A 10,670-nucleotide genomic window follows, 5' to 3' on the forward strand; every position below is an offset into this window, starting at 1 on the left:
ACGCTTCCACTTCCTGGACCTTCAGCATCTCACTTAAAAAGCAAGCCTCCTCCTGCAGCCCTCCTTCCTTCTACCCAAAAGCATCAGGATGTATAGACAGCAAAATACCTGCGTTATGTTGCAAATTATCTGGGTAAACACCAATTCAGGATACCTTAATGCTTTTGGGGAAGAAGAGAAGGCGAAGCAGGCAAGCACATGCACAAGATACCACAGCCGCCTGTTGTCCTCAATACACAGGCAATTGCACCAGCATCAGAAAAAAAAATACACACACAAATCAAGAACAGCACACAGGTATTCATGTCCTGGCTGCTTCTCATATTCTCAAAACACTGAGAACAATGTACATAATGAACTTAAATTAACGAAGAGAATGCATTTTGTGTAACAAAAAGAGGAACTTGAACTAAGCTCTTTCCCCTATGCAAAGCTGTGAGTGGTCCAAATTAAAAGGGATGTTACTCCCTAAAGGAAATTTATTGGTGCAAAATCCAAAGCAATTCTCCCTTGAACAAGCTGTAACGTTATCAGTGTGAAGGAGTACGGCCTGAACACAAGGAATGGAATTTACTGCTGTGATGCAGTGCTCTGAGCAAAGCACTCCCAGGTACCAATACACCTGAACACTGACATCACCTACTGTACGAAACAGGACTAACAAGGGCTCGAGTTAAAGCCAGCTAACCACACACAGCAGCAGCAGAGGCCAACTATGCTTCCAACGTGAACAGTCTGCTTCTCTTACCCTTAGAGAGGAAGCACATACCTAAATTAACTAAAAAAAGGCCTGTCAGCGGCTGATCATCCTCCATTTTCAAAGGGCGGATGATGCAGGACACCCATTCCTAAAACACCTACGAGCACATTTCTGCTGTTTCAAGAAAGCACATGCTAACACCTGTTAAAATACCCACCAGGAGATGACAAGTGGAGAAGTCTTAAATGTATCAGAGGCTGGCAATTCCACTATTATCCACAACGTACATTTCCCTTTTAGAATCAAATTAACAAGTCACTTGCTCACATCACATAGAAAATGCCCAAGATGCTAAACATACTTTTTATCCAGAGTGACTTAAAAGTAAAAATTCAGTGTTTCAAAGCTGGCAGAAATTACACTAGGAAGTCACTTGGCCATTGTGTGCAAGCAGCTTTCCCACACTTTCTGAGAGCTCTACACAAATAGCATCCCTCCTGCAAATGGATCTTCAAAGCAACTTCAGGCAGCAGGATGAGGGGATGTCTTCTTCAAAAGGAAAGGGATCTCTCGAAATCCTGAGATTAAACAAGTTTAAGAACAAACCATTTTTGCTTTATGAAGGTTAGGTTCAGGAAAACAGTGGACTTTGAAAGTTGCATTCCATATGTTTCTATGGAAAGATCGGCAGGGGAGATGGGAGAGGTAATCAAGGCCTGAAAGACCTCCCTCTCTAATAGTCCTTGGAATACCTATTTTAGTGCAAGAGCCTAACAGTGCCGTGGGGGATTTTGACAGTTCTCCCTGACTGTAGCACCTTTGAGGGTGGCTGTGACTCTGCAGGTGAATCCTGTTGTTAAAACAGCTGCCTTTCCCTACATCTTTAAAGAGGTATTCAGATTTTCTTAGCCTTACTTAGTTGAATCACCCTGAATAAACAGTCTCCACCCATCAACTACTTATTTTGTGTAAAGCACCTATTCAAAGGCAACCACCTTTATTGATTGCCAAGCTGAAATGGCACCATTAAAAAGAAAAATAAAGGCAGGATACAGCAGAAGGCCTGTGTTGTTTCTGAAGGAAGCACAGGTCCAGGCGCTGCAACAGGGCAATTCCTTTCTCACTGCAGGAGGCTGCTCTAACAGGTTTAACACCAGCACAGCCACAAGCCAAATATCCCACTGACTCTTCTCCCTTTAGTCCAGGCTCTTTTCCTTGTTCTGACCCTTTTCCAGCACACGTAAAAGTCATCCAGCAGGAGTTCACAGCATATGCCCTAGCTGGCAATTATTTGTACTTTTAACATTACATAATACAGCATTAGTACCAGCTCTAAGTAAGTTTTGTCACCCTGCTCCGAGTAAAATCCTGAGGGAAGGGGGTTGAGATGCTCTGGTACTACTGCCTTGGAAGCCCACGCTCTTCCAAGTCTCTGGCCCTCAAATGCTGCTATTCAAAACAGAGGGATGGGGTGGAGTGGAGGGAACACCTCCAGGTGGGAGAAACATCATGACTGGCAGACATCAAAGATAAGCCATCATCAGATTTCTTGCACCCAAGAAGAATAAAGAGCCAGTGCTCCTGGAATTCCTGTTCAGAAGAAGTACCCCAGAACAAAGCCAGCACTTCCACCTCAGCCAACCTCACCTATTTTCACTTGTAATCAAACGCTGATAACCAAACCTGGCCTGGCAAAGCTCTGCAAGCTTCAAGCCCTTCCTGGCACCACACAAATAGCTAACTTTTCAGTGTACGACCAGAAAGCAGCACTTCCAGAGATACCAAGGTCCTGCCTTTGAAATCACTGCCTATAATAGATGCGTCTAAGTAGAGGGGGAGGGATGAGAGGGGAAAGCCACAGCTCCCATAGGTGCTGCTTTACATAGGATACTAAAAGCAAAACAAAATATCCCAACACACAGAGAAAGGATTCCTCTGGCCAAAGAAAACCTGCTTTAACTGCTGAACAAATTGGCAAGTCAGATCTCCCACCCCCAAAAAAAGAAACGAGCTGTTGCATGGCTTCGGAAGGCGATTCCTTCTCACCAAAGTTTACATCTGCTCCTTGAGGCACTTCCCAGCAAAGCTGCAGGGTACCTGAGCACTCCCATCTACTGTGAAGCTGCACTCAAAAGAACACAAAGCAGTTCCTGGCCCCTTTCCAAGCTGCAGGAATACTCTTGGAAAAATGCATTTTAAAGCTGCAATCCCATGACTGACCGTCTTTCTTGAATTCAGAAAGGAGGTAGAAGAAGACAGAGAGCAACAGGCATTCTCACTGCCTTCAGGAGAACTGAAAGCAGCACTACCATCCTCCTCTATAGACAATCACCTCCCAAGGAAAAAGCTACCACATCATCAAGGCAGCCTTCTCAAACTGGTCCAGTAACATGGTCCAATAATACACTCATTTTAGAACAACCTTTATTTCACTGAAAGAAGAAGACATGATTTCACATGTTTTAAGAGTGTACACCTAAAACACAGATTTCCAAACTTGGGCATCATTCATCAAAAAGTTAAAAGGGGCTTTTTCTGCACACGCATGGATTTCAGACCAACAGGATTTACTTGTTTTCTGCCTGTTCCCGGGGAACCTCTGCAGTTTCTTTTTTTCCCAAGACTGTCCCTACAGGCTGCTATCCAACATATATCAGATGCTCCTGGAGCAACAGATAACTCTGGAAGGACATTTGCAAAGGGCACAAATAGAGGGCCCAATGCTGGTAAAACTGAGGCATACTGGGGGAGGGTGGATTTACTCCTGTATGTCAATAACTTCAACACTCAACTCGGTCCCCTGGAAGGTTTTATTCATGCATCTAAGTACTTTTTCCCAGATGTTTCAGTATCAAAAAATTTATTTTAAGTAAATCAAAAAATTACTGCAACTTAAAAAGTGAGTCCCTTACAAAAACGCTGAGGTTAATTTTAGCATCCTTCTGTTTAGCTGCTTAGCAACACTTATCCTATGACCTTCTAAGCACCACCTACTTTTGCAGGGGATAATGAATATAATCAAAGGGATTTATCTGTATGTTTTTAATCTATACAGTGTAAGTACATGGACAGTTTTTATTTAAATTAGAAATCCAATAGAGAGCAACCCAAACTATTTCTGCTTAAGAAGAAACTTTCACAGACTGAAGTCAAGCTACTGTTACGACTGCAGTGTAACTCTGACATCGGCAAAGTGATAAAATCCTTAAGGATTGGGAAAAGCACTACAGAAGCCAGCGTTTGTATGCCTTGGGGAACACTACACGTGCCTTTGGTACCAAAGGAGATTATAGGTATCACCAACAGGTAATGAAAACACCCAGTTTCCCCAGTTTGGAAACTTCAAAAATCTCCTGACCCTCAAAATCAGAACAAAAAGCCACTTGGTCAGACGGACACTAAACACTGTAAAGAGTGAAGAATGGGCACACAACCTGGGTGAGCTGAGCCAGAATAAGATGTTTCACTACACTGAAGCCTGCAAGCAAATAAAGCTTCAAACACCCAAGTCTGGGTGCAAACAAAAAAAAAAAAAATAAATCAACAATTGCTAAAACCAGTCAGCAAACACCCTGTTATATTCTGTCTTAACACCAAGCCAAAAACGCATGTATTTATCATTATTAAAAGATATGTGTAAGAGTGGCTACATAAACAGTCACTCCCGATGGACAAACAACAGCTTAACAACTAGAAGCTGCAAAATTAGAGCAAAAGTTTAATTGATCATACTTGAAGGATGGTATTTTTAACTATATGACATGAACTGAGTTCCAAATATGACTGAGAGGAGGATGAAGGTAAAGGAGTAACAAGAGGCCGCATCGTGCCAAGCACAGCTGCCCCGCAGCAAGAGAGGAGGCTGGATGTGTCCCTCTGCAGCAGGTGAGGGGGAGCCCTGGTACTCTGATTGATTGGATGATGGATTCATGCTGTTCCTGGGTTTCTAACAAACAAAAGGGCCTATTCTTCCCTGGATGTACCCAGCTCCCGTTAAAGCTAATCGGCATTATGCAGGCACACCAAGAAAAGACTATATACCCTTAAGTCTTCAAAGAGAAAATTAAAACCTAAAACAAATATGGCTGGCATGACCCTGAGTCACTGCATCCCTTTCACGCACGCTGACCCTGTGGAAAACAGGAACTGCAGTAACAAAACTCAGTGCTCATGTCAAAACGACAGACCTCAACGAAAAACTTCAGCCATCATTAACAGCTGTCTACTGTGCACTGCAGGGGTGACAAGGCGGTGTTATTTAGCAACTGCTCCTGTCGTTAATAAGCATTTTTGTTTCTCCCAGGGCACAGGGTTGGATGTTGGAATGGTAAGAAACATCAGCCGCATCTGCCTTCTCTCCACTGTCCCCAAATCACACTGAACTAGGAGTTTTAACTACCTTCTCAAACGGGTAACCACACCAGATCTTATCTGCAACAGCAGACAGGGGAAAGAGGGAGTCGGGAATCCAAACTGGATGGTTGGTGTGTCTCCCCCTTCCCACCAGAAATCGGTGATTCCAGGGCAGGATGCTGGCTCCTCGCCGGGCAGGACCAGAGCATCAGCTCCGGGCCGGACACCCCGGGATGGCCGTGGGAGGGCAGCGGGCACGGAGGCGACCAGTGGGGGCCTCCGTGGGGTGCGCAGCGCAGCGGGGCAGGCAGGGAAAAGTGCTGAGCCAGGAGAAGCGCTCTCCGCCTCCTCCTGCTGCGTAACGAGGCCAGGATGCCAAGCAGGCGAAGATACGGAGAGGTGAAACAGGGAACATTAAGGAAGGGAGGGGGGAAAAGCAGGGAAAAGAGGAAAAAATGAAAAAACTCAAGCGTCCGTGCGGAGGGGAGAGGCGGGGAGAAGTGCAGGGAGAAGAAGCCAGAGGAAACTTATCTGCGACATGACAAAGTTCAATCCACCGCCCTCCCTCCTCTGCTGAAAGAAAAGTTGCAGCATCTCGCCGCTCCGGGGCCCGGCCCGGCCCGGCTCTGCCCCACAGCCCCCGCGCCCGGCCCAGCCCGGTACCCCAGAGCCCCGCAGCGGGGCGATGGGGGAAACATCCCAGCCCAGTGTACGATTAACTGGGCGGGAGACTGTGCCTCACATCCTCACCGCGGAGCCAACGAGGGGAAAGAGGAGGGGGTGTCTCCGGGCCCGTAGCAACGGCGATGGGTCGCCTGAGAGACGGGTCGCGGCTGCAGCCAGTCCGCACCGGGCACGGCGGTACAGGCCGGGGGGGATGGAAAGGGGGGCGAAACTTCGTTTTCACCCGAAACTCCGGCGCTGCGGGGGGTAACTCCACTGTCCCTCCGGCAAGATGGGGAAGAAGGGGGCAAGAGCGACCCCGGGACGGACCCCCCACCCCCGCCGTCCATCCGCCTCGGATGCTGCCCAGCTTCTTCCTGTAGTGGTGACGCCGCCCAGGAGTCCCTGCCCGCCGCTGGCCTCGCCGCGTTGGGATGTGCTGCTGGCACCGCATAAAGGCAGCGGGACGGGGGGGACCCGCTGGGGGCAGCGATCCCCCACCCCATCTACTTCCCCCAGGGCCTGGCTCCCCCCGCCTCCTAGCAGGCCGGGAGGGGAAAGGACACGCACGTCGCTACCCGGGGGGGGGGGGGGGGGGGGAAGGAAGGGGGAGAGAAGTTTGGAGCTGGGGGATAAAGCGGAGGAAAGTGGATAAAATAGACTAAAATAAAGATATGGGAGGGGGGAGAGGCGCCGGCAGAGGTACCGGGAAAGGGCAGGCAGGGCCGGCCGGCCCCGCGGCTTAAAGTCAGAGGAGAGATGCGCGGCGCAAGGCGGCTCTACCTGCGACGAAGGGTCGCCTTCATCACAACTTCCCAGCGCCGGAGCGGCCCTCCCGTCCGGGAAAAGCGGTCAGGGGCCGCCGCGGGACCCGCCGCCGCTGCCGGCGGCAGGAAAAGCAGCCCGGAGGAAAAGTTTAAAAGGCAAAGCGGCTGCGGGCTCTGGAGCGAGCCGGGCTAGAAGATGTTGCTTCCTCGCAGCCCCATCCAAATTGTGGCGGTGGCTGGTTAAAAATAAACTTTGCAGCAGGAGGAGGGGGGGGATGATCTGGCCGGATTCCTGAGCTCAGACGATTTAATATGGATGAGCATCAGGTCCTGAAGGCAAAACGCCGCGGCTGGTGCCGCTGGTTGGTAGAAAGTCTGCAACAGGGAAGGGGGAGAGAGGAAAAAAAAAAAAAAGAGAAAAAAAAAATCCAGGAGCCGCGGAGGGAGGAGAGGAGAGGGAGGAGCGGGGGAAGGGAAGGGAAGAGGGAGGCTGCACGAACTCATCATCATCTCCACCGCTGCCAGCCAAACTTTTTTCCTCCTCTTTCCTTTTTTTTTTTTTTTTTTAGGAAACTTTTCCTCCTTTAAAAACCGTTTCAGTTGTTTAAAGAACTCTCACGACCGCCCGACACGCTGCGACCCCGCGCCCTCCCCGGCCCGGGAGAGCATTTTTCCCTCCCCCCCCCCCCCCCCCCCCCCCATCACCAACCCTCCCGAAGAAAAAGAAGGAAAGAGAGAGACCCCTCTGGAGCTCGGTCAGCTCCTGCCCTTTGTGAGGGAGGGAGGGAGAGAGGGAAAGAGAGAAGGAGCGCGGCGGCGGTCCCCCCGCGGTACTTACGCCGGACTTTGCTGGGGCTGGGCTGCTTGCGCCGCGACATGCCGGGAGGATGGGCCGCCGGGGGGGGGCGCGGGGACGCGCCGGTGAGAACGGAGAGGGAGGGGGGTGGTGTGTGGGGTGTGTGTGGAGCGCGCACGGGAGGGAGCCGCAAAGTTGTTCCGGAAAAAGGAATCAAAATGGCGTTTCTGTGGATGTGTGCAAAGTTCATCAACTCCGCGCGAACTTCCCGTCCTCCGCGCCTCCCTGGAGGGGAGAGATGGGCACGGTTAGGGACCCCGCCGCGCCGCGCCCGCCCCCTGCCCGCCCCCCGCGCTGCCCCGCGCACCCTGATAAGGAGACACATCACGTGTCGCCCCGGCTCCTCTCCCGGGGACCGCCTGTTGCACGCAGCATCTCTCGCTCGCCCTCGCCGCGGGGAGGGGCGCCCCTCCGGACAGACAGCAGCGAGCACGGCCCCGGCCCCCCCCTTCCCCGCACCGGCCCGGCCTCGCCTCCGCCCGCCCCCCGGCAGCGCCGCGCCGGGATGCCCCAGGCCGGCGGGGGGGCGGCCAGGTGCCACGCGGCGCTCCGTGACACCCCCCTTCCCCGTCTCTCCGCGCCCGCGGGGCTCCCCCGCCCTGTCCCTCTCTTCTCTCCCGCGGGGCTCTCCGCTGTTCTCCCTCCCGAGCGTGCGTGTCCCCCGGCAGCCGGCGTGCGCTCGGCGCTGGAGCGCATCCGGAGCGGCCGCGCAGCCGGCTGCCGGCTTTAGGAGTTCATCGGGGCTCTCCGCTGGCTGTGGAAATGTCTGTGCATCATCCTCCTCCTCCTGCCAGCCCGGCGGCTCACCAGGTACAGCGGCCGCAGGCAGGAGCCCGCCGCTCCGGTCGCAGAACTCAGCTTCTTGCGTTGGTTGGTTGGTTTGTTTCCTTAGGAAACTTTCGTCCTTGCGCGTTTCGGGTCCCTGTGGGGGTCACTCATCCACCCGGCTGCCGGAACCTGAAGGACGTGAAATCCAAAGAGAGCCAGCACATCAGCAGAGGAACCGGAGGTCCAAATATCCCCGTGGCTAATCAAAGGAGACTGGGACGTTTGCAACCAGAGGTAGTTAAGAGGCTGCACAGGCGCGGTGTGTGGCACTGCACGTATGGTCCTTCCCGGCACCGTCACTGCAGGGGAAGCTCAAAGGTGTAGAAGGCTCAACAAGTGATGGAGAGGTGTTCAGAGTCTCGGGGATTGCACTTTAAAGCCCGTACCGGCTTAGAGTTATGTTAATAACATAATAACAGTACGGGAAAATAACGTAGCTGGAAATACTCCATCCTGAAAGCTCGATGGGGGGGGGGGAAGCAAAGCAAGGGTGAGTGGGGATAATGGGGATGGGAGGAACCGGTTTACACTTGAAGGAAATGGTTATTTGCACGATTTCTAGAGCTATTAAAAACCCAGGCCTTTTAAAGCTGTTACTGGTGAGATGGAAACTGAAGTCACAGGCTGTTTTGTGAAAAAAATCAAGTCCTGGCCTGTAAGTGAAAGGCTGGTACCAGTTTACGTGGTATCCTATCTCCTGGTTGAAAAGGGATTCACATGGAAAGGAGGGCTAAATTCCTGGTATGTGACAGCAAGCCCTCAACCAGCTCTTTTCACAGTCTTTTGTCTTTAAGGTGTCATTATTGATTTCCTTTGAACCGTTCTTTTCAAATACTGGATGAAGGCATAAGGTCAAGAACCCACAGGACCTGTCTCAAAGACATGAGCTGTGCTTCTTGTCAGGAATAACCCTCTTCCAAGTGAAACACCTGCAGGTCTGGTGATACAGAACCTGGCAATGCCAAACGTGCAAGACCAAGAGGTGCACACGTGTGTATTCCGGACACGAACCTGCAGCTTTAACTTACGTGTGCTTGTTGTCGTGGCTGTTTCTGCAGGCTGAATTTTCTGTCAGCCGGATTTTGTGCGGTATTATACATGAGCTTTGCGTATAAATTTCAACACTATTCAGCTTTGTTAAAGCAGGGTTGCTGACTGACAGAACAGCTACATAATAGCCAAGTTTGCCGCTAATATTGCCTGCAATAGTAGGGGCAAACATTAGAAAGTTCATTTTGATTGTTATGTTACAATGTTCTTATTTTACAAAACAAACAATCGAGAAATCATTAACAATAAATTCATTGCAAGGTATCTTTAACCTTTTCATCTCTGTCCCCGTTAACACCTGGCCAGCCCACAGAGGCAGAACTGCTGGTGAGTCCAACAGCTCTATAGCCAGCTTACATCTTTACTTCAGTATTTCTAGTGGTCATGCATGAGATTAAACGATAACCTGAGCAGTTTCCCATCACAAGCTCAGCCCTTAAAGCATGTTATTCACATTGGCAGGCTGCAGGGATTTAAGCCTGTGTGGCGCATCCATATAAACTGGTGGAGATTAGGCCTACGAGTTTACAACCTCAGGCCTTGTTTGCACAGACATTTGCATGAATTGCTGTAATTGAAACTGGTGCAAATTCCTGTATGGATAATCATCTTTGGAGGCTGGGGACCCATGTCTCACAGGTCTGTGCTTGGTAGCTCTGGAGTAGTCTTGGAGGCATCATGGGGCACCTCTGCATGAAGATCCCGCTTGCTGTATTTTCTAACTTCAGAGGTGCGTAAGCAGCCTTCCACATGGGAAGTTTTTAGCAAGTGGGTGGACAGAACAGGAAAACAGCGTTATTCAATTCAGCATCCAAAATCTGCTCCAGAAGCATAAAAATGCAAATACTACAGGTATTGTAAAGCTTACATTCAAGAACTAAATCAGGATTTAAGTGATTGGAGAAAATACGTAGGTATTCTTTAATCGCATTTATGTTTTTGTTTTAAACATCCCTATTCTTTTAGTAAGATGTAATGAAGGGTGAGCCAGCACATGCTATGTTAATGCTGTAAATGAAACAAAAAATCCCAAAACAAAACAAAAGCCCCTTATGTAATAACTAAAGAAAGGGTTCATGAAATAGAAAAAGCGATGTATCTAACAGTTTAGGAATGAGTTCTAATTCTGGGCTATCGCAGGGCAAGAGAAATTAAAATAACTTGGTTTCTAAACTTTCCATCATCCCAACTTTTATAATTCTCCAGAGACGTCAAAACTGTGGTCTAAGGCTTAATGTGAAATTCTGAGCAAATGGTTTTATTTTTTTTTATTCCAATAAAAGTGGAGATAGTTTTTGTCTAATAAAAAACACTTTTTGAATAAAATCACTCTCCAAAAATTACTGCAGTGCTTGCACGATAGAACTACTATCCTTTTCACTCTATTTTCTACCATCTACATTGCTCTGTTATATCCCATCTCCTTTGATCACTCTATTTATGACAGTTTAAA

General features: G+C 49.7%; 1 protein-coding gene across 7 annotated transcripts in view; it reads right to left on the minus strand.

The window, feature by feature from the left end:
- The window catches only part of RREB1 (ras responsive element binding protein 1), a 123,934-nt gene extending 115,650 nt beyond the window's left edge, over positions 1-8,284 (minus strand). For 2 of the 7 annotated variants that reach the window (XM_057399285.1, XM_057399290.1), the window contains exons 1-2: positions 7,647-7,791; positions 7,322-7,564 (exon numbers count right to left, since the gene is read on the minus strand). In XM_057399285.1, the coding sequence (XP_057255268.1) occupies positions 7,322-7,529 (208 nt within the window). In that variant the 5' untranslated portion in view covers positions 7,530-7,564; positions 7,647-7,791. Of the gene's footprint in view, positions 1-6,499; positions 6,901-7,321; positions 7,609-7,646; positions 7,793-8,146 lie in introns of those variants that run through there. The other 5 variants (XM_057399296.1, XM_057399291.1, XM_057399286.1 and 2 more) reach the window with 4 other exon arrangements.
- Between the last annotated feature and the right edge of the window lie 2,386 nt (positions 8,285-10,670).

The sequence above is a fragment of the Pezoporus wallicus genome, unplaced genomic scaffold, assembly GCF_028554395.1.
Source record: "Pezoporus wallicus isolate ANWC-B61680 ecotype Strahan unplaced genomic scaffold, APGP_CSIRO_Pwel_v1 contig_818, whole genome shotgun sequence".
In the NCBI taxonomy this organism is placed as follows: domain Eukaryota; kingdom Metazoa; phylum Chordata; class Aves; order Psittaciformes; family Psittacidae; genus Pezoporus; species Pezoporus wallicus.